Here is a 26,522-nt window from a genome sequence, read left to right as displayed (position 1 = left end):
ATTTACGTAGTAAGATATAAACCTGAGCAGTGCGTTGTATTAAGTTCTACTGCAGCTGGCAAGCATGCTGTAGAAATACTGTTGCTGTATTTAGCTTTTGTATCTTAAACCTGTATGAATCTGAATTTACAACATTCTAATTAGGCATGGGTTTTAAGCATACAACTGCAATTTATTATAGTGTTTTCAGAACATAATTTGTTAGGTGTCGAAATGAAAAAGGTAGTAAACGTTTGCTACATAAGTATCTAGTTCAACTGTGAAAGGATTTTGAGGGGTGTCAATGTTCAGTTTTTTAGTTTTTCATATACAAGACTTTGAAGCATAATAAAAAGTTAATGATCGATTTGTTTCAGAAACAAATGTAAAATATACTTTGAAAGTTTTAACATTCAAACAAGGCTTTCCCTGCTTTAGCTCTTCTGTTCATTTTTTAATATTTAAAAAAATATTTTAAATCTAAAACTCTTGACAAGTTAGTCACAACTAAAAAAAAAATAAAAATAGAAAACCAGATCTAGGTCATTGTTTTCATTTAAAACAAAACTCATAAAAGCAATTAATTTCGCTTGTTATAAGTATCCTACTTTGCAGAATTTAACAGAAATTGTTCTAAAAATAAAAATCGATTATATTGAAAGGAATTTAATCTCTTTATCTCTCTTGATAACATTTTGCATAACTGCTTAACTATCAATTAACTTTTGCTTATTCTATGTGCAAAAATTTGTTTTCAAGAAACAGAATTGTTCAATGCATAAACTTACCTTCTTAGGCATAGTTTTTCTATTTGGTTACTGTGTTGACGTAATAACCTTATTAACAAAATGAGAACTGCATGCTTTTGCTTTGCTCTGAACTAACAGGGATGGTATTATTTGGTTGCTGCATGAAAATTAACAAAGTATTTATTGAATGTGAAGTAGCATTTATTTACATTTTCTCTGCTTAACAGTGGGTTCAAGAAGGTTCTCCCTCTCACAGCACACATGTGAAAATTGACAGCCCTCATCAGTTTATTCCAAAAACTGGTGATCCAAATGAATTTAAACGAAAACAAAAAGAAGTAAGTCTCTTTATTGCATATTAATGTTTATAACATGGATGTGTGAGGTATTGTGTTCTAAATTTTACTTGAATGTTTCTAGCTGAAAGAAAATAGAATGCATTCTAAAATTACAGCCGGACCGCAATCATCTATTCTGGAAGGAGTCACCTGGGAAGAAATTAAAAAAATGCAGGTAAAATTTTATTTCTGGTTGAATGAGCAGATGTTCAACTAGATGAAAAGATGTTTTACTTTTGGTACAATTAGTAACCTTCAGTGAGTGAACAGCTTGTTTCTATGTGAGAAATATTATTCATGAGAAATAGAAGTCAGTGTAAAAATAAAGATTCAATTTTAATAATGTCTGAATTAGTGCTGATTTTGAAAAGGTAACCAAGAAAACTAATTTTTTTAAAAAATTTTCAAGCGAAAGAATTTAATTTGACTTTCTTTTCCTGTCTTGGATCCACCAATTGCTCGTGTGGATCAAGTAGGAAATCAATAGCAACAAAGATTCTTGGTGCTATAAATTGGTTTTTATGATAATTTGAGGTCACTAAGATTTTAACGTGCTATATAGATATATTCATATATTAAAAATATATCAGCTAAACATTTGTAAGCACAGCCAATTTAATTCTTGCTTGATGTTAAACATTTATTTTGTTACTGAAAACAAATATTTTTAAGGATGCACAGTTCACTGCTTCTGGAGATCAAGTTGTGTTGGTCGGAGCTGCTTCAAAAGGTATCATTCAAAGAGAATTCCAGCATAATGCTATGGTGTATAAAACAGCTTATGCAAAAAATCCTTTTGATAACATTTCTGATCAAGACTTGGAAGAATACAAAAAAATAGTGGAAAGAAAAATGAGAGGTGAATCGGGTATGTGTGTTGTATATTAGAGTTATGTTCATCCTATTTTTTATTTTATGTTGTGTTATATTAAAAGTAATTGTTCATTTTATCAGTTGAAGAAGATATACCAGACCATATTAAACCGTTATTGATGGAGCCTGTAATGGTATCAGATCGCCAAACGGTCAGTTCTCCTGTCCAGGATCTTAATACACCTCCACAATCTCCTACATCACCATGTTCAGATGAAGAAGGTAATTTTATTTCACTTTTATGTGAAGTTTCATGTTGTAGCTCTCTATTCTGAACATCTGTAAAATGCTTCAATTTTAAAGTTCTGTTCCCTTTTCATTTGTTTTCTCGTAAAAATAAATCTTTTTTTAGCATTTTTGACTCATTAGAAATAAATTGAATGCAAAATCAAATTTTAACCATTTTGTTCTTTGCATGTATCTTTCATTCTTAATTGCATGTATACTTTTACTCTATTCATCCTTAGTTAAGAAAACTGGTTCTGTTCAAAGATCGTTGTCAGCAAGACTAAGTGTTGAAGGTAATGCATTCTTTTAGCATGTTACTTATAGTTTTTCATTATTAGAGCATGTTATTTCCAGTTTTTTTTTCATTTATTTTATTTATAATTTTTTGAAACATGAACTTTATTTTTGTGCTGTGTCCATATGCTTGTATTGCTAAGGTCAGTTTGACTGCTTGTCTTGATCACCATATGCAGTCGATTCTGAGATTCTGCACCATGATATCCACTATTTCATATGCAAATGTTAAAGCTTACTGTTTTGTACTGTGTAAGGATTTGAATGAACCATATTAGATTTTGAAGGTGGGAAGGGGGGGGGGAGGCAAAAGGAGATTAAAATTCAATTTTTCATCTTTTAAACAAATAAGTAGTTCATAAAAAACATTGTCATTTCATGTAGTTTTTTTTTTAACTGTCCTCTTATTACAATGCATAAGTATTTTGTTATAAGCTTGTTTTTAATTTGCTCTTCTGACAATGTGCTTATTAGTTTCAAAATTTCTAAAGATTTAAAAATTATTTTAGCTCATATGTAATGCACTTGAAAAGGCGTAATATTGATGATCTTTTGCAATATTGTGAAGCCATCTGATGTAAAAGTAGGATCGTTTGTTAGTTTATGTGTCACTAATTTATCAAAAATAATGCATACACATACCTGCCAATCTACTGATTTTTCCAAGAGATTTTTGAATTTTGATAATTTCTCATGATTGTGTATGATATGTAAGGAACATTTGGTTGTACTAAGGATGATAAAAAATTCTTTTCTTTCCTACCTAGCAATGAAAAATCCCATCATAAACATCTACTGGATTTTTTAATGATCTACTGGATTTTTACCCAGTAGATGTTGGCAGGTATGCATACAGTAATTACCCAAAACTGTGAAGTTTCTTCCACAAGAACATGATTTAAACCTATGATATTTGCAAAAATTTAAGGGACTGTGAAATAGGAATGTGATGTTATATTATGTATTTTTCATCCCTCATGTTTGCAAAAGTTTTAAAATTATATTTGGATAACATTGAAGGTGTTCCTGTTTTATTGGATTCACCAAAGCCCTAATTCAAGACTTTTTTGAAAATGTCCGTAAAAGAAGTGTTATAAATTCTAGAACTTCAGTTATGTTGTATCAAATTTTGAGGGGTGCTAGATGAATGCATTGTATTAATGTCTAAAAATTTTAGCAGTTTCAAAAGCATTTCATACATTTCAATTTTTGACTAAACACCTATTTATCTTTATGCTGCCAGATCAGTCGGAGTGCTTAAAATTAGAAGGTAAGCGTAACATTTGGTCCAGTGGTTCATAGTCTATTAGTTAAAGATCATTGCTTTTAGAGATGATCTCTAAATCAGATGTAAAAAGTAAAGTTGGGGAAAAAATTAATCTGTCAAAATATGCAGCAAAATTAATATTATGTACTCTTTTAATATATTTTGACTCGAGTAGAGAACTGATTATTAGTTTCAATGATCACATCCTATATAAAGTTTTGTCCATTTCTTAAGTTTTTTTTCTTAATCTATTTTGATGTATTGATATCAAAAATTTAAATATTTCAAAGTTATGTAGTTTGATGCAGTAGTTTCCCAAGATAAAAGTATAAGTATATCCTTTTTCTACTAATTGCAAAGATGCTTCACAACATTCAGTTTTCTAAAAAAGAAAACTTCAGTTTACTTCCTTGATTCTTTCATACTCTGGTTTTGAGTATGCCTGATAGTTTTTAAAGTAGTTAAAAAAAAGAAGGAAGTCTTACTAATTTGAAAATTAAAGAAAAAATTAGTTGTTTATGAACTCTTCAAAAGATAAAATTTGACATTTTAGCTTTCTCACAATGTCTGCTTGTGTAGTATTTTTATAGAGTAATCATTTATAATCCTAAATTGTTTTGAAGACTTGTTTTTGGAAGAAAAAAAAAGTCCTCTAGTCTATAAACTGTTGGGACACTGTCGTGTTTTTCAGAGCAGTGTTCTTCAGCTTTTTTTGGTGAATAATGCCTCACAGTTGAACAGCAGAAATATAAAATGATTGTATTTCTCCTTCAACTTTTCAAAATCTAGTTTTTCTTGTTAAAAATTACTTAATTCGCTCCTAGGCCAATTAACTAAAACTTGCATCACTTTTTCATTTTGTGCTTTGAACACCTTTCTTATTTTATGCAAACTGCTATCAATCTTGCTAAAATAACAGCAATATAGCAAACTGAAATGAAACTATTCTTGCATTAAGGTACGCTTATTTGTTATGATCATAAGTATCTTAGTTGTGAATTTTTAAATCTTGACCTAACCTTTAAACTGTTCTGCCCAAAATAATCCCATACTATAATACAGGTGTTTCGAAATGTCATGGCAGGATATTACTGTAGGTAGTTTTATTTGGAATTCATCGTATTGTTATAGCCGAATATTTTTTGTTTATTTTAGTATAGATGTATATCTATTTGTGGAAGTTTGTTTTGTCTTCATCCTTTTGTCAAACCCTCTTGAAAAGTTAATTTGTGCTCTATTCAATAAATGACAGCACTTTACTGAAGGTTTCAGAGGATAAAGGTTTATGTTCAAAGCGTGCAGCATTTTATTTCTATTTATATATTTTTCAGAGAATAATTATTTTTCTAAATTTTTAGAAGATAATGCTCCTTTAGAAGTGAACTTTACCACTGCTATGCTAAGTGGCTGCCACCTGTAGTGAATATGTAGCGGGTACAAATCCTTAAAAATTGATATTTCAAATTACATGCATACAAATTTTAACTATGAAGTATATTTTATTTTGTACTAAGTATTTAATTTTTGCCATAAATAAAAGACAATTTATATATTCAAATCATAAAAATAACTTGACAGTTAAAAGTTTTAATGGATTTTTCTTGAAATAAAATTTGCAGATATTATAAGTCTCTTATGTTTTACAGGGTTCGTACAAGTCATGGAAATCCTGGAAAGTCATGGAAAAAAAAATAACAGAATTTCAGACCTGGAAAAGTCATGGAAAATTGAAATTTTCATAGAAAGTCATGGAAATTTATTTCAAGTCGTGGAAAAATCTCCTGTACAAAGAGAAATAAACAGGAGCTAAACGAGCATTAGAAATCTTGAGTGATTTAACAGTATAACACATAAAAGCTATTAAAAGTGGAGAATTGAACAATCCAAAAATTGAATCTGAATTTTGAAATCTCATTGCATCCACTTCTGTCGCTGCTGCTTGCCATTTTTTGCGATGTGATTTTACTGCCTGGACATCACTTATTTTGAATTTTCTGTTATTTTCAACACTTCTTATGTTTCATATTCTGTAGTAGCAAAATTTTACATTTTTAGTTTTGCTACGCCCACTCAAAAAAAAAAAAGCAATTCAGTTACATGCAAGTTCGATAGTTCGATTCCATCACTCTTAAGGACTTTATTATTAAATTTATCAAAGTTTATCTTAATTTGTTGAATGTTTTAGAAAATAAAGATCTTAAGTCAGGCGATAGAATACAGAAAAAGAGGAATTCTAATGCTCTAAAACAGTAGTGCCCAACATAGGGCATGCAAAACTAATCCATGCGACTCACTGCTACGTTTAATGTCAGGAATTAAACATGTTCTGGAATTTCTGAACCTATTAATTTATATGCATTTGAAAATATGCAAATTTGTAAACAAAACAAATATACTTTTGAATCAGAAGATTGATTCATCACTGAATGGTTTTTTCAAAAAAGATCTGGTTTAGAAACATAAAGAACGAAACTATGTGGCTTTACTTTAAAGAACTAAAATACTGTCAAGTTACGTGGATGATTAATGGCACTGTTGACACTAAAAGGTAACATTTGAAGCAAATTTATTGAAACTTAATGATGACTCATTCAACCTTTGTCCCATTCAATATCATTCTGCCTGTTTTTAAAAAAATATCAGACATTTATAAGCATCATCATATTTGTTTCACTCCATTTTTACTTTACTTAAATTTATATGATGAAGACAAATAAGAATAGTTTAGTTTTTTAAGTGTGCACTTATATTTTTTCCATTACGAGTAAGTGCTTCAATGAAGCTGTGGCATTCATATAGACGTTTTGCTAATGCTCATTACCAAATATTACAAAGTTTGAGATTAAATAGTGCTATTCTCTTTGTATAACGAGGTCATGAAAATTTTCATTGAAGTCATGAAAAAGTCTTGGAAAAGTCAAGGAATTTTTTCATCCAAATAGAGTATGAACCCTGGTTTTAAGGATTTATAAACATGCTTGCTTCAAGATGCGTGTGCTCGTGAAAAAGTTTAGAATAAGTGGCAGAATGCATTTGTTCATTAGTCTAACGTGTTCGATGCGTTTGCTTGGCAAAAACTTACTGAAAACTTACTTTTCCCTTTAAGGAGGCAGTATAATAGAGAAATTCTAAAAATTTTTTTTCTTCTCTTCATATTTTCCAAGTTTAGACCTTTAAGAATAAGCCTCTAAGAGGAGTTATGGAAATTCGAATTATTTTCAGAGTTATAGTTCATTTTGTTAAGATAAAGAAAAAGCCATCATACGAGATCAACAGCGTGACAAACACTGAGGTACGAGCTTCTGAAGCTTCAAAAGAAGGCAAAATTGCTCTTATGGCTGAAAGATCTTCCAAAAATGTAGCTTTAGTAGGAAGAAACAATGTATCAGGCATGGATGGCTGTTTAAAAAAATATAAGTGTAGCATACCATTAAACCACTCACACTTCCCGAAATGCGACTGCACACTTTAATCACGTTTTTCTACGCGAAATTACTTTTTTCCAATACGGTTTACAAGATATCTCAAGTTCTAATGCAATGATTTATTTGAAATTTGGCACTGACTTTCTTAATAATATCAAAATTGTGTCCACGTAGTAGTCTGTATTTTTGTTTTTTTTTGCTATTTTTTAAAAATTGCCAAAATTGATAAAAACATCCAAAAATGACTTTTTTTTTCCAAAAAGATGCTATTTTGTGCAAAATTTTTTTCTCCACAAATCGGCCTGCGTCCAGACAATTCTACATCCTTGTTTATTAAGAATCATTTTTAATTTCATGTTTCAGATCACCCAGATTGAAATCTTGTCAACTAGTCGACACCTTTTTATTTTTTCTTCTGAGTCCCCACTTTGCCGGCCTCTACTGATTTCAATTTTGAATTTTTTCCACACTATTATACAATACTTAATAAAAAACTGATAAAAAATTGATAGAAAAAATGGTTAGTTTTTTTTATTACGCTCGCAAAATCGCCTCAAAATAGTCTCCAGACTAGAATACCCTCTTAAACTGTTTTTTTTTTTAATCTCAAAATTTTGATTTTTTGTTGTCACAGACTTTAAATTTAGCTTGAATCTGTATAAAGTGAGCATTATCTAAATAGCGTGGGAAAGAGAACAGTACAACTGTTGCTTAGAAACCTTGTCAATGTTGTTGAATAGGAACACTTACCACTTTGCTTTTAATTCATGGAATTTTTGTATTTTTAAAAATAATATCTTACGGCTCTGCTTTTTTTTTATTGCACATTAATGATTACAATCAACCTCTAACACAGAAACAATCCATTGAAGAGTAGCATAAACAAGAGGTAGAACAGTGTCCATGTACTTAAATATTAGGAAACAAAATTTTTGGTAAACCAATGAAAAATGCTGAGAATGATGGGTTTCAACTGCATTGTGAAAGAACTATCTGATTATTGATCCAAACAAATTTTTGCTTTATACATATAGAAAACTAGAGTTCAGTTAGCAGAAGGATATGATCTTTGTCTTTGAGAGATTGTTTTGCTTAGTATTGTTTTTGGTATCAGATAAAATTTTGGCATCATTAGTTGTCTATTTATTGAACTTTTTTAGATTTGAATGCAATTCAAGCATGTTTATCAATACTTATTTACAGAATTTCATAATTACTAAATTTTCAAGTGTTAATAGACTCTTGATAACTCTTATTTTTGTTTGTTTTGTATCATCTTGCAAGGAATAAAATTCCCATGGATAATTTTCTTTTTATGATTTTGGCATTTTTTATTTTACTTGCACATTTAGCAACTTTTGAATGGCAAACAAGCTATTAAAATATAGATTTGTTTTTTCAATGTTCTTGATTGTACGTTCCTTCATTTTTGAATTCATGTTAAATGTAATGACTTGGACATTTTCATCGTTTGATAGTTATTAATATAAAAATATATGCTTGCTTTTTTAAAGTTTCAGATGAGTTTACTGTATTGCAATCTTTGCTCGCACTTTCTATTTTTGCATGCACATGCTTATTGCCTACATTGTTTGCCTTTTCTATGCTTACTTGTTTTCTATTTTGCATGTTTTGCTGCATGTTTGCATGTAAATTGTAGCTGCTGAAGAGTTACGAGAAAAGAGTTTTCAGCACCGCACGTTATCTGAGCGTAAACCGAAAACTAAAATCAGTAAGTTGAGTGCTAATTGCTGTATATTTAAGCACTTTTACTTTTATGATTAAAAAAAATCCAATAATTCTCTATTCTGTATCTTTTAGTTATTTAAATGTACAAAAGAAATTCAATTATTTTGAGATCCCTAATATAATTGTAGTAACTTTGTTAATAATTTTTTTTCTATTGTGTAATATGTAGGACAATTTTAAGAAAAGAGAATTAAAGCTCAGATTATAAGTAACTTTATTTTCATATCAAATGTGGAGTTTGAATAGTATTGTGTAAATACTTATAAAATGTTGAATATATTATCAAATAAATTCTTTATTTATCTTGGCTAGGATTAAGAATGTGATTCTTTGAAAAATATAATTTTTGACCTTTCTGTTTAGGACTTTAGAGGATATTTCCAAGCAAAAATTTAGATCCAACAGACTAGTTTTAAACACTCTTGATTTCTTGGGATCTGGTTTATTTTTATGCTTAGATTTTTTTTTTTTGCATTTATAAAGCAAATAGACATGTCCCATGTTTTCTTATAAATGAATTGAACTCATTATAGCACATGAAGGGTTTGTTGCAAAAAAAAAAAAAAAAAAAAGAGTAGCTCCATTTTCAAAGTTTTCTAAAAGTCTGCTTTAGAGCTGAAAACACAAATCCACTTTTTTATTTATTATATTTTGATAGCTCCCTGTGTATGCATGCACCTGAGTACCATTATAGGGGAGAAGTCATGAAAATTAAGGGGGAAAAAAGTGATTTGGAGATTTAAACTTTAAAGCAGAACCTTCATAGGCTTTGAAAATGGAGCTGCTTCTTTTTTTCCAGCAATTCCTTCAATTCTTTGAAAAATTTGATACATGTTTTTTGTAACACTCAATATTTTGCTATTCTAATACTTCACTTCAGTATTAAAGCTGTTTTAATTTCTTTTAATGATTGAAGTATAAGTTTTTGTTCAACAAAAAGATAACCATTGCACAAATTAAGAATCTCTGATCAGCCCTCATTTGTTACCATGTGTTGCACGGCACAACTTCCAAGATCTTATTAATCACTCCCTGAAGCAGCATCAATGAGTGTCCAGCTATTGTAATTATTTTTTTTAGCTCTTAGGTTAATTAAACAATTTTACAGGTGGGGGGGGGGGGACTGAAACATGATCTGAATCATACAATTTTGTATCAAATAACTATAAATCATTGTAATGAAGTGTAACTATTGGGTGAAGGTGGAAGTTCTATCCACTTCTGGAGGTAATACGGTTTTCCTATACTGAGTTCCTGGTCACTGACATAGTGGGTAATGAATTGGCCGATCTATTAGCAAAGCAATGTTCCAATCATACCATTTGTGGGACCTAAGCCTGCCCTTTGTTTGCCCTACAATGCAGTCAAGACTACTGTAAAGAATCTACTTATGGGTGAATCGTATGATAAGTGGCTTTAGTTTGACTCTGAGGCAAGCCAAAGTTGTCAACATGCGACCCTCATGGTTTTAATCCAGGGAACTGCTTAGTCTGAGTAGGAAAGATATTAGAAAGTCCGTTGAGTTACTTACTGGGCATTGCTCTCTCAATAGGCATCTTAATATGATGGATGTTACTGACGATCCATCAATCATTATGGATTATTAATAAAATATTAAATACATAATTCTATATTATTCTGTATCTGTATTAGTCATGTTCTAACAATAATTTTGTCTTGTAAAACCAAATTATGTGTCCTCTATATCTATGTCCAAATGGACTTTCCTGTAAGGCCCTTCATATTTAGTACACTTTGGACTCTTGTGTAACTGCTTATTTTTTCAACTTTGATCAGTTAATTTTGCTATGTATTTGAAATTTATCATAGTTTTTGTTTCTTTTTAAAAACAACTAAGAGTAATTGATACTGTTAAACGAAATGTTAAAATTTTCAAGTGCTTCAAAGGATTACCTTTTCAAATCCAAGCATTTTATCTTTTTTAGTGGAATGTTACAATTAATGAAATGTCGATTTTGATACATATGCAAATAATAGTTCTTTATTAAATATTATATATGGATTTTGCAGCTGCTGATGTTACGGTGAATGGCGAGGAAAAGTTGCGATCTGCTGAAAGTGGAGATATATCTGCTGCATCAAGGAGCAGTAAAGAAGTAAGGTTTTATTTCATTGTAGGTAATTTGTTTCTATCAAATGAAGTTAAACAATGTTACCTACTCTGTCGGGTGTCATTTACTCTTGTTTAGCTAGTTTTCAACTTTCATTGGCATTTTTATTGTTTTGAATGTTTTTAACGTTATTGCAATGGCTGCTTTTTTTTGTTTGCATTGAAAATCTTTCTTGAAACACCAGAATTGGCATTCCAAAGTTGATGATACCTATAGAATTAAATAAGTGCTTTAAACTCATGTAATGAGAGGTTGCAACCATCATTAATTGTTGAGTAGTTTATTCTAAGTTTTTCTTTTTCCCTTTATGTGCACAAACTATCTGTTGAGTTTCAAAATCTGCTGCCAAACTGGAGTTTTTGAAATTCTTTGACAAAATGATACAGGGTTCTAATTATTATTGAATAATAATACCCCAGAACAACCTTTTTTTCTTTTTTTTTTGTTCAGTTTTCAAGTATTTAAAATTGAAGTGCTTAATTTTGGTTTAGACGTTAATTTTTTCTTCTCTTGATTTACTATTTTATGCATACATGCCTTCCAGTCCCTGTGGGATTCTCATAGCTGCGTCAGAAGTTAGTCTTAAGATACAGAGCTACAAATATATGGTAAAAAAACTGAATTTTATTTGCTAGACCAAATTAACCTTTAGCAGATTGACATGTTTGACAGTCTCCTCCTCCCTTGCTAGTGACAAGACAATTTTTTTGTTTTCCTTTCCTATCCTAAAAGTGATGTGCTGTGAAAAAAACATCACATCAAGCTGATAGGACTTGGATAAGGACTTATATTTTATCCTGGCACATAGTCCGGTGTTTCTTTTCGACTCCTCTCACAGAGAAAAGGAAAGTGACTGCAGAAGCATGAGTTCACATCAAGCTGATTGTGCTTGGAAGAGGCTTCTCACTTCTCCTAATGCTTAATCGATGTTTTTTTTTAAATCTTAACTGTGTGGAAAAACATTGGTGGTTGAATTGGGGAAAATGATGCAAAGTCATGCTCATAGCAATGTTTTTTTAATTCCATTCTATTTGTCTATTTTTAATTCAGAGTTCATTGTTATAAATTTGGTTGTTTCTATTTTGTTAAAAATGTTCTTTATTAAAGTTTTTCACAATTTTTTTTTCCAAGCATAAATATTTTCCACATCTTAGCAAAAATCCCCTATTTTTAAGATTTTAATCTTAAGAAAGTGTGATTAAAAATATGCAGAAGATCCTTAGATGTTGCAGATGAACTCTAAACATGAAGATTTGCAACAGTTTTAATATTTTACTGAGTAATTGTATTTTCTTTACTGAAATGTGTTTATCCTCTTCTCTCATACACAAACTAAGCAAAATTTGTATTTCTTGAGATTTCCCTTAAAGAGGCAGGGACTGATTTATGAAGAGGGGCATTTGAGAGAATGTACCCAGGGCCCCCAACTTCTTAGAGGCCGTCAAATAACTTGCAGTGCATACGAAAATTAACAAAAAGATGCATATGCTCAAAATAATGGTGTTTCCCATCTCTTGACATTTGTTGTCTGCAAAATGTCCTAAAATTTTATCTGTAGTTTCCTATTTCTTTAAAAATCTCCACTTCAAGCCCTGCATTATCCCACTATGCTAATTCCATAACAATATCATGTTGAGTTTTGATGAATAATATTAATTTTTAAACTTTACTTTAACATTTTAGAGCTCTCCCGTAAAAGAAGTTGGTGATGAATCTCCTAAAAAGGATAAGAAGAAAAAGAAGGGTCTTCGCACACCATCATTCCTGAAGAAGAAAAAGCATAAAAAAGAGAAAGAAGATAAAGAGAAGTTAGCATCTTAAGTTCAACATAACGGCTGCCAAGGTTAGTGTGAAATAGTTCTTATGGATGTGTTAAAGAAGGAAGGTTTTAGTTCTGACTAAATGCCAATATTAGTTTAGTAATCAGGGTTTGGTTATCCTGCTAAATTCATAATTATTTTGTTTTTAATTTCATAAATCAGTGATGGCTTTGTTTCTCAGGAATACCAAGTCAATTGTTTTTTACATTTTAAAGCCAAATCCAGAAATGACATTCATTTTTGCCTAACACAGAAGGATGTTTTTTAACAAAATTTAAGTTTTAAAATTATAGAAGAAAGTAGTGAAAAAGAAACTAAAAATTGGAGCCTTGAAACAGAATAAAATATTTTTCTGTTATTTTATCCTTTTTTTTTTTGAACCTATGTTATACATTATATCTAAACAAGTGGGGTCTATTAATCTCTTGAATTCTAAGAAAATTTGCCAAACATGGGTCCTATTTTTCTTCTCTTCATTTTTAATTAAAATTTTAAATATTTCATACCTTCCTTCAGAAATCCATTCCCTCTTTCACTTATCCTTGATAATGATATACAGTCAGAACTCCATCTATCAAATTTCCTCATATTTAAAGTTTCTTTACATCAAACTCTTAGTAAATCTCCATATTCGTTAGGTAGAAAAACTGTTTCCTTGTATCGGAGAAATATTTATGAACTGAAATTATTTTTGTACATAGTGGGATATTTTATTAAATATAGAGAAAAATAAAGCTTTGTTATTGTCACTATGATCCCCTCAAGTCAATCAGTTAAGATTAAGGAATCAACATACAATTAAAGAAACTTATGAATTTTAGAACAAAGCAACCAAGTTGTTCTTAATTTTATATTGCGACTTATCCAGTAAAACCAATTTCTAGCTATTCCCTTATGTTTTTAGAGGATTCAATAAATGCAAATATTTTTTTGGTCAACTTTTTATAAAACTGGCTATTCAAGAAGACTTAGTTCTTTTTTTCTTTCCAAAGATTGCGATTTTGATGATTGTAACCAATGTCTGGATTACTGTTTATTTAAAGGCAACAAACAATAAAATTTCATCAATTTTTACATTAATTTTCATCCAATGTAATTAACAAATAAATGAAGTTTTGTATAAAAAATTAGTTTCAACTTTTTCTTTGTAGTAATTACGATTAAATTAAGCTAGTTTCTATGCATCAAAATTTCTATCTATCGAATTTTCCATATATCGAATTTTCCTCTTCAAAAGTTGCTATTTCAATATATGGAAGCCCAACTGTATATACAATATTTAAGATGGTTAAATTCATCCAAAATTTTTGTTATTGCCCACACTCTGTTTCATGCTTTTGTTTCATGTTCTCAGTGTTATTCCTTGTTTTTAATATTTTATGATATTCATTGTTTATTTGTTCCTGTTAAACAGGAAATTATTGGTATTTTGATATGTTAACTTAATCTTAAACCACATATAATCAAATCTGCATAAAATAAACTAGTGTAAAATGAGGATCAACTGTATATATTTACAGCCATAAAAAATTTTGCACCAAGAATGAGTTGTTAGAACAAACCCCACATGATGGCAAAATTGATATTAGATAGTGATTGCAAAATGAAAGCGAATGTTCATTTATTACTGGAAAAATTCGAATTTAATGGAGGTTTAAGTACCCTGTTGAGCCACCTCTATCTTGAAGGTACGAGGCGATACAGCAGAGAACTGAAGCATAGCAGTCTTGTATGATGTGTTAGGTTATCTCGTATCACGATTACTGCAACTTCATCGCTAATTTGATCAAACTCATAGGCTGTCCAATTTACAGTCTCAAGTGATCGCAGATATGCTCAATTTATGATAAATGAGGGCATTATACAAACCAGAGAAGTTGATAATGTAGAAGAGGAAGTCGGCTGAGACCCTTGCTGTGTAAAACCAAGCATTATCCTGTTTAAAAAAAAGGTTCCGGGGAGCCCCGCCATGAGTTCTCGGTTGTATTGCCTTGTACATTCAAGCTAGAAGTGGTTCAATAGAAGATTTAAACCTTCACTTATTTGGGATTTTTCCTTCAATAATCATTTTGTAGTTACTTTCTATGATTAAACTTTGTTTTATTTTGTAGTTACTTTCTATGATTAAACTTTGTTTTTATGAAATTTTGTTTCATTCTGACAACTCCTTGGTGTGCAAACTTTCTTGACAATGAGTGGTTAAGCGAGTTACTAATTGGAAATAGTTTTTTTTTTCATTTTCACTCTTTTCTGAGAAGAATAAAAACATGTCCTAAACTAATTTAAGCTCTGAATAAAAACTGAGGTATTTAATTTTTTTTTGAATTCCACTGTGCTAATATGCTGTTCTCACTAGGGAGCAATCCAAGGTAGGATTTCCAACCTAGGCCAAAATGTTAGTGCCACTTTTGTGGGAACTGCATGTAAATAGATCTTGCTGAACGGGATTTTCAAAAATGTACTGATAATCATGTTGTTCCACATCCTCGCGAGCCTCCTGTAATAACTCATATTTAGGTACATTTTCTTTTTTTTTTTGTTTTGGAATTCGAAGATGGTGTGGCTGTTTTTGTAAAATTTGTAGAATGTATATTCTTTTTGTCTATTTCAAAATCAGGCATGTGATTTTTCAGTATTTTTATTGAATTCAGTATTTTTTGAGAGCAAAATACTGTGTGCAGGAAAAAAAGAAGGGGCATTGGAAGCTAAATTCAACATGTTCCATTTAATTTCAAGCATCTAATAAAAATACTTCGCTGTATAGATACTAAAATGCATGGGAGAGCTTTCAGGTGTAGTAAAATATACGAACAGTTATGTTTGTTCACAAAGCCATGTAATTTCAATATTTTTCATCCTGTCTCAGTCACGTGTCTGAATTTTAAAAGTTATGTTTGTTAGAGTATTCTGTTTAAGGTAAAGACTAGAGAAATAATAAGAAACAGTTTTGAATTAATTTATAATTTTTTTCTTACTACTGGATGAACATGGACAGTTTAAAATACTTTACCTTCATATATTTAAGGAGTAAGAACAGTGAATCTGTAATTAAATAAGAGTCTTCAAATGTTATAAACTATTAATGTAATTTTTTTTAAATTTCACATAATGCGTTGAAATTTCTTTCCATGTAGCAATAAATTACATTGCATGCTGTTAATAGAGTTCAATAAAACATGATTCTGATAATATGTACTGCTGACGAAGTTAATCTCTATTCTTAGTATTTACTTTGTTTGTGTGCAGATTCAAAAACTAATTTTTATTTAATGTGCTTGACAACTTATAAATTTTTCCTTTAAAAATCTTATATTCCATGCAGAAATAACATTATATTGATGTAACTTACAATCATATATTTTTCTTTTCTAGTGATGTCATTCATGTTTAACTGCCAACACTTATTTACACTTTGGCTTGGTGCTGGATGTGACTGTTTTGATAATTTGAATGGCCTGCATTATTTTTCAACTTGTGTGCTACATTGGCATCCTCGTGGGTTATTCAACAGCAGAAGAATTTAAATAGTCACTTCAGCTTACATCTTCCATTACGCTACTGGGAACTTTATCATGAGCCTTTAGTAATGTTTATCACTTTTATGGAAATACGAAATTCTTAAATTTGATATTTTTCCTGTTTTTATATGAAATGTTGGACACCTTCAGTTTTAAATTTTTAAACTTTTTCTAAGTATTAAGCTTTGTTTATATATATATTAGTATACATAAATTAAGATTAATATTTGGGCATTTAAAATGTATATTGAGTTAAATTTTTAAGTCTTTTATCCATGACAATGTTTGTATGTTTTTATAAAAGGCATTTTTTATATTGAGTTACGCAGACATGTGGAGGCAGCTACATTTAGTTTCCTTTTTAGTACACAGTTTTACTTCATGACTTCAGATAAGTACCTTGAAAGTGTTTCCTATCTGAAACAAAAAGTGCTGGCTATTTGCATGTTTGCATTAAGTTGTCTCCTTGTGATTTTTCCCAACTTGAGTATGTGAATTTACAAGATTTTAAGTAAATGTTTAAAACCATTTTTTTTATTTTGAAGAGAATGGTATAATTGATGTATGAAAATGTAAGCATATGTGCCTGTATGTAAATAAAATTTTACGGTTAGTTTCTGTTATTAATACTCAATTTTGTGATGCATAAGGCTAACATTAAATTGCTTTGTTCTCTGCCTGGTTTCTGGGACTACGTTAATCATTAGTATTTCAGAGTATATTTTGTAATTTTCTGTAATATTGTTGCAAATTCAGCTCAATATATTTGTAATGAAAGTTTCCTGAATTTTCTGTTTCTATATGATTGAAATCATTGTTAATTCTATTTCACTACTTGATATTTGTGCAATTTGATGTTAATTTTTACATTTTGGAGTTGATATTATGTATTTCATCCGTGATGAAAATTGTAGTATAAATTTTGAAGCTTAGAGCAATGTCTTATATGCATTTAATAAATCTATTAACTGTACTGTCCCTGAGCAAATTCATTTGAAAATAACTTACATATTTGATCCATTGAAACTGAAGTCGGAATACATTTTATTCAATTTTTGATCTGTTAAGCTTGTGTTTAAATGTTAAATATTAACTGCATCAAAACAACTTTGCTCTTGTATGAAATGTGTGCAATGAGTAGCTAGTGTTTATGTAGAGCAATAGATGCTTTTATTTTTTTTAATATACAGATATTACTTTAATTTTTTTGTTCTGAAGATTTTAAATTAAAATTGTTTACTATGGAGTTTGTCATGTGCAGTTGAAGAGAAAAAAAGGATTTTTAAATATTGTGATTTTTTTTTTGAATAAAATTTGAATACAAAATTTCATTTTTTTTTGGTAGGAGAAGAGTAATTATTAAATATATGCAATAATTATTTAATTATATTATTAAATAATTATTGCAAAATAAAAGTAAATTTATAAAATTATAACTTACTTCTGAGTCTCAGTAAATATCTTTTAGTATTCCCCATCAAAAAGTTTTCTTACATAAGAGAAAATGTAAGTTATTTTAATTTCAGGTTGAATGTCTATTTGTAGTAAATGACACATCCTTTTATGCAAAATGTAAAGGTAACTGTAGAAAACGATTACTTTCATGAGTAAAAGTTAAAAATGCTTTTAGAAACTCAAAATAGGAAGAAATGAGCTTTTCCATAATAAAGTGACTAGAAACATTTTAATTATTTGGAGATTATTTTCCTCCAGCAAGACTTTTTTTTTGTGTTAGATTTTATTTACCTTTTTCAAGTACATTTTAACTGTCTTACAAAGCTTTAAGTTTTTATAAATAATTGTCCTTAACTGTCATACTTTCAAAAGCATGACAATTGCAATAAAGGTTTATTACCCTAGAGTATTTGTATGCAACGGGAAAAGTAGATTTTATACCGTAATATTTTAATTTAGCGGTTTGTTTGCATCATTTAGAAATAAAATTTATAAATGGGCTGGGAACAATTTTTTTCAAATTGAGATTTTTTACCATTGCATAATAGTTATAATTAAAATGAAACAAAGTTGGAAAAAAGGAAAAGCGGTCGAAATAAGGCAAAATTTCCAAAAAAGAAACACTGCTTAAATAATCTATATACCTATTCAGGATTTTAGGATTGTTGAATACCTTTAGTTTTTTAAAATGAATTTTCAATCTTTCAAAATTTCTATGCTTTCTAAAAATTTAGGTGTTTTTTTTTTTTTTTTTTGTTTAAGTTAAAGGAAAGAAGGTTAATGTGGAACATTTTTGGAAAGTAATTTATAGTTTTCTCTGACCGTTTAATAGCCTGTAAATATGAACAGTTAATAATTAAAAATTCAATTTATCATAATTTTAGAGAGTGAGAATACCAGTTTGTATAGAATAAGTATATCTTCTAATAAATAAGAATTGAGCTCTTACTTGTGGCCCTTTTAGTAAATATTCTAAGCATAAGTTGTGTATAAATTCTTATGAAATACCTTCCTTAAAAAAATATTTCTTATGAATATTGGTATGCTCAAGTATTCGATTATTTAATTGCCTTTATAAGTTATTTGAAAGACTCCTCATTTCTTTTTTTTTCTATGGTGGTACTCTCAACATGTTAATTTTTGTATACAATGTACTGCTCACAAAATTCATAAACGAGAAGTTAGTTCTAGGGGTAAATTGTATGGGTATAAAAGTGAATTTAAGCAAATAAATCTAAATAAGAGCTCAGCATTGCTGTTTTGTTTAAAAATGAAAAGGGATAGTTCCACCTAGTGCCATATGTAAATTTCGATTTTAATTCAATTTCTCTAAGCATCAAACGCTAAAAGGAGGTATGTAAAAGTTTTTAGCAATAAAATGTTATGAATTATCTGCTTTTTTACTCTAATTTGAGGAATACATCCTTGTAAAATTCTAATTCAATTGTGCATATGGATTATTCTCAATATTTTCATAGAAACTTTTAATACATAAATGTACCACTCTTCTTTTACAATTATACAAAACGTAAGTTTCAGATTCACTGTAAAAGAGTTTCGAACCTTTATTTAAAAAACTATATAAGATATCTTGAAATAGTGGGTATTGGAGTTTAAATTTGTGGATTACATTTTTACCTCACACGCTGTTAACAAAGGTGTTCGTAAATTGGATTAAAATGATTAAATATGAATTTCCAGTACTTGTCTCAAGATTTTTTCTCTCTAAGAAAAACTTGGCTTAATTTGATAAGAGAAAGTACATATTCAATTAGTTTTGGTCTTCAATTTTTTTTGTAACACAATCTTGAATTTCTGAGGGAGAAAAAGTACTTTCACTTCTCATTTATGATTTTCTTAAAATATCCCCAGATACATATATATCTGGTGGGGAGGTGCTGTATTTTCAAATTTTTATTTATTTTGCATTTTTGTCATCTATTGTACTACAGCGTTATTGTACAAGCTTTGCTATTTGGTTTCCACGGAAAATCAAGTACAAAAAAAAATCCCTATTGTCTAATCTAAAACTAATTTCTTCATATATCTTAAACTCATTTTTGCAGATACTGCACTTTTCCTTTCCTGGACAGATCATTTCAACAGCTCTTTTTTTTTTTTTTGCTTTTAAAGCTGTCAGTTCCCCATCTGTTAAGTAACGTAGTAGTAAATGTAAGTCTGAGTGAAAATCTGTTGCAGGAATGAAAAAACTTGTGTTAATTTTTAAATGTGTAATTCTAATTTAGTTTGTGGGGGAACAATTTTAGTTTGCTGTTATATTCTTAACCAAGGCCAGTTTTAAAACAGATTGTGGAAAGAAATGGTGCATATCAGCAGACTATCATTTTTTCAAATGCTTAGCACTTAGAAATCCATTGCCTTTGGAGGGTGAAAAAATATGGTTTTAACAAAATAATTTGAATGCAATTTAAAATTTACATGGTGAAAAATTTGCTCCCCCCCCCCCCCCAAAAAAAAAAAGGAAAAAAAATGTTCAATACTTGCAGTTTAAATTGTGTAATAATAGTCTCGGGTAGTATAGCATAATTTTCAATCAAAAAAGTATTTCACATCTTATTGGTTAACTTGAATTGCATATAGAAAATAGTCCTGGTTATTGGTTATACATACCTCCTATTTCATAGGCTTATAATTTGACAAGGAGTTCTTTGTCTCCTTTATGTTTAAATTCTTTTTTTTTTTCTATGTTCATGTCAGTAAATAACTCTTGGTGCTATTTAGGTCAGACAACAGTTGTGTAAATCCGTATTCCATACAAATCTTGCTCAGATTTCTGAAGTGTTTAAAATTGTAAGAGAATGTGGGGCAGAGGGAAATAGTGAAGTTATCTTTTTAAAATGAACAAATTAGAAATTCCGTTTGAAAATTACAGTACATAAAGAAAGCAATGTATTTTGTTATATAACTTGCATTTAAACGTTCTTTATTTTTGGCAGTAAATGTGCAACTTTAAAAAAAAAAAGAGAATTTCAAGTTCTTTATTAATTTTTTATTTAGCAAAATGAAGCATAAATTATCTTTTTCAATTATTTATTTTCTATTTGGTTATAAAAAATATTTTTGATTGAGTGAATAAAAGAATATATAATAAATATGAGAAAAATTAAATGAGTGAATAAAATAGTGAAAGAATGACTGAAAGGATATCAGAGTTACTGGAATATACATGAATTAGTAAGTGAACACATAAGTGATTTTATAAATTGAATAAGTAAACAAAATGAGCTGTTTAATTTTACCACTCATACACTTGTTTAATTGTACATAAAATTTGAAATAAGAATAAGCTTAATATTAAAGAAATCAATTTTGCTCCGAATATTAGCGAGTCTCAATATTTAAATTTTTAATTACAGGAATTTTATTAATCACTAAAATAATTTTTGCCTTGCAACAAAATATTACAATATGAGCATCAATGTTTGAAAATTGCTTGTATTATATGCATCGATCTTCAGATGTAATTATTTCTTGACTGGAATCGACTAAATGTGTTACTATACAGCAAAAGTGTTATTAGATAGGTGGTTCTAAAAACAGTAAATATTTCACCATTTCACTTTGTCCCTCATTGCCCTATGTTTGTCATGTATGGCAAAAGTAGCTAATTTATTCAAGCGGGATTTTTTTTCAATATTTCTTTTTCTTGTGTCTGTACCTACTGCAGTTAAATTAAAACTGGAAAAATGCCATTTTAAAGCAAGTAAGAAGTGTTTAAATAATTTGACTTTGCTTTGGAAATTTCCTCTACCATAACTAGTTTGAAGAGCAAATGTTGGAGAAAACTTTTATCAATTTTAAAAGTATTGCATTTATAGAAAAACTTAAAAATGTACTTAAAAAAGTTTCTGGGGAGGAAAAGGTTGCATACATGGCACATTTACAAAGAAAATGAACTTGATGTCGGGTAGAAATTTTTGATGGCCATGTACATTACAATTTGCAATTTATCAATATCATCGTTGAACTATCTTGTTTTCCACATGGTAACCATAGGTCAAAAATTGTACCTGCAATGATTCTCTTTTTTTAACTGTATGGGGGCCTTTCTTATACAGTTGATAAATGCCTGCCATGAGCTGGCTTTTTGGAGAATCTAAATGGATTCATTAAGTGTACAGAGGTGTGAGTTGGTACTTGTGTTCATTTGGGCTGATATAGGAATAGGAGGAAAAACTTTATTTTGGGTTAGGAATTGGCAGACTGAAAGGAAATAAATAGTTGTGAGGGGAAATCATTCTAAATTAAGTGATGTTTTAAGGGATGGTTCCTTAGGGATCAGTTTAGGGCCTCTTTTATTATTTTTATCAAAGGAAAATATTTCTGGAAGCATGAATTATCTTGCTGGTGTAAAAGTTATGGGGATTGTAGAAAATGAAGAACAAGTAAAACAGCTTCAAGAGGATTTAGATCCTATTACCAATAGGGCGGATAAGTGGGTATGGCAGTTAATGTAGGGAAATGTCAAGTGGTACACTTAGGTCATGGAAATAAGAGTACAAGTTATCGTTTACAGGGTTCAGCATTAGTCGGGCAGAAAATGTTATTGATCTGATTATCTTAATAAATCAGGATTTCAAGTTTAGTTAACAGTGCAACATTGCAAATAACAAAGCCAACATAATGCTTGGGTTTATCAATAGATCTATTTCAAACAAATCTAAGAAGGTTCTTCTGCTTATATATAGGAGTTTAGTAAGACCTCTAGAGAGTATGCTGTGAGGAAAGATATTTCTGTATTTGGAAAGGATTTGTTCAAAGAAGGGGAAACTAGACTAGTAAGGGGACTTTCAGATTTAGATTATGATACCAGACTTAATAGGCTTAACATGTATAGCCTAGAGCAAAGGAGAAGCAGAGGGGACATGATTCAGTTGTTTAAATTTATCAAAATGAAAAATTTTTGTATGGAAAGCAGGACGAGGGGTCATTGTATTAAGCTATTCAAGTCTCAGGCTAACCTGGAAACATGGCTGTGCCGTCCCTATGTGCAAGGTTGTGCAGTGCACGAAGGCGCCGAGTTCTACGAATCAAAAATGCTCCGAATGAGAGAAAAAATCTCCAACCAAAAAAATAAAATTGAACTTTTTATTTTTCTATTAAAGTACCTGTGAAATTACACTGCTCATTAAAACAATCCTCCTTGCTGCCTATCTATAAGGGGGAAAAAATGCCTTGTGTCTGAATATGCCATTCAAAAGATCAGGAAACGAGGTTCTCTTTTACATTGAAAACACGTGATGCTAAATAATGCATACATCAGCATTTTTCTTCATTTGTGGAGCTATGAATGTTATTTTGGTATGTCTATAATTTCACAAGGTTGAGAATACGAAGCAGCACAAGAAATTTGCTATTCCCCATTTTTATTCTTGCGGTGAATATGTTATAATTTGTGCAATAAGTCTTTTTGTGATTTTTAACTACTGTCCCTGGTAATTCCACTGCATGTTATCATACATTAAAACATACAGTAAGCACATTAGCATATTATTTACTTGTGCGTAATGTGCATTTTTTTAGACAATAATTTAGATTAACTTTTAGTTCCGAAAAGTAACGACTTGACCATAATTACTCAATTCCTCCATCCTATAACCAAACTATTTGTGTATTAAATTTAAGAAAGAGCTTTGGACAAAGTGTTTGTTTTAGATATTAAATTCAATGCCTTTTTAACGATTTACTAAGTTGGAAGTATTAGTTTTAACGGCAAGTTTCAGATTTAGATTTTAAGGCTGAATATCTTCTGCAATATTATCCTTTAATTCAGAGATATAATCAGTCACTTGCTGTTCCATAGCGCAACCAGGGGGGGTTGGGGTCCAGAGGACATCCTTTGGTTGCATCTCCCCCCCCTCCCCTCCAGAATGCCTAGTTGAAAATTTTTTTTTCAAAAATATTTACTTCTAAGGGGGGGGGGGAGCGTCCAACAAAGTGATTTTAATAAGGAAAAAATAATGATGTGGGGGTAAAACTTTAATGTCCACAAATTGGTTAGCTACTCCCCCTCCGTCCTATTTCTTTATTTTTTTTAGTTTGCCTGAAAATAAGAAAGGTTTCAAAACGCTACTCTGCCGAATCGCTCCCCCCCCTCCTCCATCAAAAGCATTACGGAGGCTCTCAAATTTCGTTTCCTGATCTTCACTTTCACAAAATTTTGAGAAAGCTGCCGAATCCGAAACAACATCACTTGAAACTCCGTTCGAAAATCACTTAAATTGCATTTTTAGAGCTTCAATTTCGAAAGATTGCCAGCCCTAATGTTACCAAATATGGTCTTACAATCACGTTTTTAAGACTTCATTTTCAGAAAATATTCGGGCAAATGCCTCCGAACCTCCTTCCTTAAATATCATCAAAACTTAAAATTTTCATAAGTCTTTTGAAAAACCTAAGAATAGCCTCTGAACCACTTCTCCTAATATCATAGAATATTGCTTAGGTTTTCAGCACTTTAATTTTGAAAAAAAATTTCAGGGGGAGCTCCAGAATTCCCTTTTTGTAAAAATTTTCAAAGTTGCATTTAATTGCGTTTTTGTTCAATTTCAAAAAATTGGTTGGGAGAAAAGGGGAATTAATTTCTGTCTATATATCCAAGAAAAAAACGATCGGGTAGAATCTCAAAGTTCCATTCCTTATTCTAACGTCTATAGATATGAACTATACAATCTTGTTTTAAGGCTTCAACTTCTAAAAATTTCCGCAGATCGCCTTATACCTTTTTTCCCCTTAACACCACCAAAAACCATCTAAAATTGCGTTTTTCAAACTACAAATTTCAAAAATTTTACGGGGAGAATCCACGTACCCCTCTTATTAAAAGAGGTTTTTTTTTTTCAATTTGTGCCTCCTAAACATATTTTTTAGTTGTGTCACTGCTCCTGCTGTCATGTTTTGACAGGCATAAAAGTTTTACTAATTATTCATCACTTAGAGATTAGATAGATATTCAAAGTGGCTTTTACTTAGATATTAATATATTTTCTTCTTCCAAAACGCATTAACATATCAGAGGAGCTGCTGAGATCAAAATAATTTCGAGATATGAAGTAAAAACGTACACCATATTGCGAAATTAAATACTCACACATTTTTTTTCTTGTTTAAACTAAATGCCAAACGTATTTTTTTCCGTTTTATATTTGTCTACAAAACCTCCCACCAGGTGTTAACTATATTTTCCTCGAACGTCAGAGCATAAAGGCGTTCAAAAGACATTTGCACGACGACGCCGATTAGGCTTGGCACATCCCTGCCTGGAAATTAGGAAAAACTACTACATAGGGTCCTGGGCACTTGGAACAGCTTACCAGAAGAGGTGGTAATATGCAAGGGGTGGATAGCTTTAAGAGGGCTATTGATCTTCATTGGGGACTAAAAAATTGACTCGGACCAGCCTAGCTCTGTCCTGAGCCTGTTGCTGGTCATCACATCGGTATTTGTATTAAAAAATGAAAAAATTTTTTTTGAACAAAATTCATTAAATTTTAAGTGCATTATGGAGGAATCGCTGCTTTCCTGAAAGAAGAATGAAATTTCTGTCATCCGTTATATAAATGAACATATAGGAAAATCCTTTGGAACTGGAATGTGCAATTTGAGGGTAATTGAACATTTGCTGAATATAAATTAAGTTTGCGTTGTAAGAAAGAAATGTGCTGTATAGGTCTGAATTTGCAGTTATGAAACCATTATATTTCTTAGTGTTTTGATTGCAAATAATAGCCGAAAGTGAATATATGTTCAAGCATTCATGTTGATGGCTCTTCGAGGTGAATTGAGTAATATCAGTGGAAGAAAGAATACCAACACTCTTCAGAATAAATCATGACATTTTGTTCTTTTCATTGTATGAGATATATCTGTAACTGATACATTAAATTGTTCATAAATTGACACAAATTGGAGTTTTCACTTATGTGTTTGTTACACTTTTTATGAAATAGAGTGTGTAGTTGTTCAAAGTGGGTAAATAAAAATTTATGGTGATTTTTCTTAATGCAATACTTCTCAAAAAGTTTTGTGCTCAGGAAAAGCGAGTATCATTAATAGTACATTATATGTAATTAAATCAGGACTATATGTTTAAAATTTATACCATGAAGCATATTGAGAAGACGTGTAGCTCAATACGTTTAATTGTATTACAGTTGAAAATACTGAAAGGGTGGAATGGTGCAAATCTTTGAACACAAACCATAATTCTCAGCACAGTGTGTTGACTCCTCTGAAGATCAACCTGTAGTTATTTGCAGGTGCATGAAGTTATTCAAATTTAATACAAAATAAATATGTAATTCTCATTATATTATATTATAAAGAAACAATTTTTAAACATATTTATAATTAATTATTTTGCTTATTTTTCCAAGTTAAATTAGCCAGTTTTTTTGTGGGGGGGGGGGGGGGGGAAGGAGGGTTTAGAAGTTGTGTGTCAGGGAGATTATTTTTGTATTTAAGTGGTCAGCATAAACTAATGCTGACCAACTACAAAAAATACCCTAACAAAAGCACTCTATTTAAATTAAATTTTTTTGAATTTATTTTTAACTAATACACTTGGTAATCATTTCAACCCTAATATCAAAAATTTTCCAACTATTCCCTCCCTTTTAGATGAAAAAGTTAATTGGAAATATGTGGGGAAAAAATGTACTTTCCCTATTAGTAA

At 30.1% G+C, this 26,522-nt stretch overlaps 1 protein-coding gene across 6 annotated transcripts in view; it reads left to right on the top strand.

Annotated features, from left to right (window-relative positions):
- The window catches only part of LOC129219305 (protein hu-li tai shao-like), a 106,497-nt gene extending 89,152 nt beyond the window's left edge, over positions 1-17,345 (top strand). For 2 of the 6 annotated variants that reach the window (XM_054853648.1, XM_054853649.1), the window contains 9 exons: positions 956-1,066; positions 1,149-1,241; positions 1,739-1,934; positions 2,021-2,161; positions 2,407-2,460; positions 8,814-8,885; positions 10,934-11,019; positions 12,718-12,877; positions 16,227-17,345. In XM_054853648.1, the coding sequence (XP_054709623.1) occupies positions 956-1,066; positions 1,149-1,241; positions 1,739-1,934; positions 2,021-2,161; positions 2,407-2,460; positions 8,814-8,885; positions 10,934-11,019; positions 12,718-12,855 (891 nt within the window). In that variant the 3' untranslated portion in view covers positions 12,856-12,877; positions 16,227-17,345. Of the gene's footprint in view, positions 1-955; positions 1,067-1,148; positions 1,242-1,738; positions 1,935-2,020; positions 2,162-2,406; positions 2,461-3,704; positions 3,732-8,813; positions 8,886-10,933; positions 11,020-12,717; positions 12,878-16,226 lie in introns of all 6 variants that reach the window. The other 4 variants (XM_054853650.1, XM_054853652.1, XM_054853651.1 and 1 more) reach the window with 3 other exon arrangements.
- Positions 17,346-26,522: the final 9,177 nt, after the last annotated feature.

This window comes from Uloborus diversus, chromosome 3, assembly GCF_026930045.1.
Source record: "Uloborus diversus isolate 005 chromosome 3, Udiv.v.3.1, whole genome shotgun sequence".
Classification (NCBI taxonomy): domain Eukaryota; kingdom Metazoa; phylum Arthropoda; class Arachnida; order Araneae; family Uloboridae; genus Uloborus; species Uloborus diversus.
This window is presented reverse-complemented; position numbering and strand designations above follow the sequence as displayed.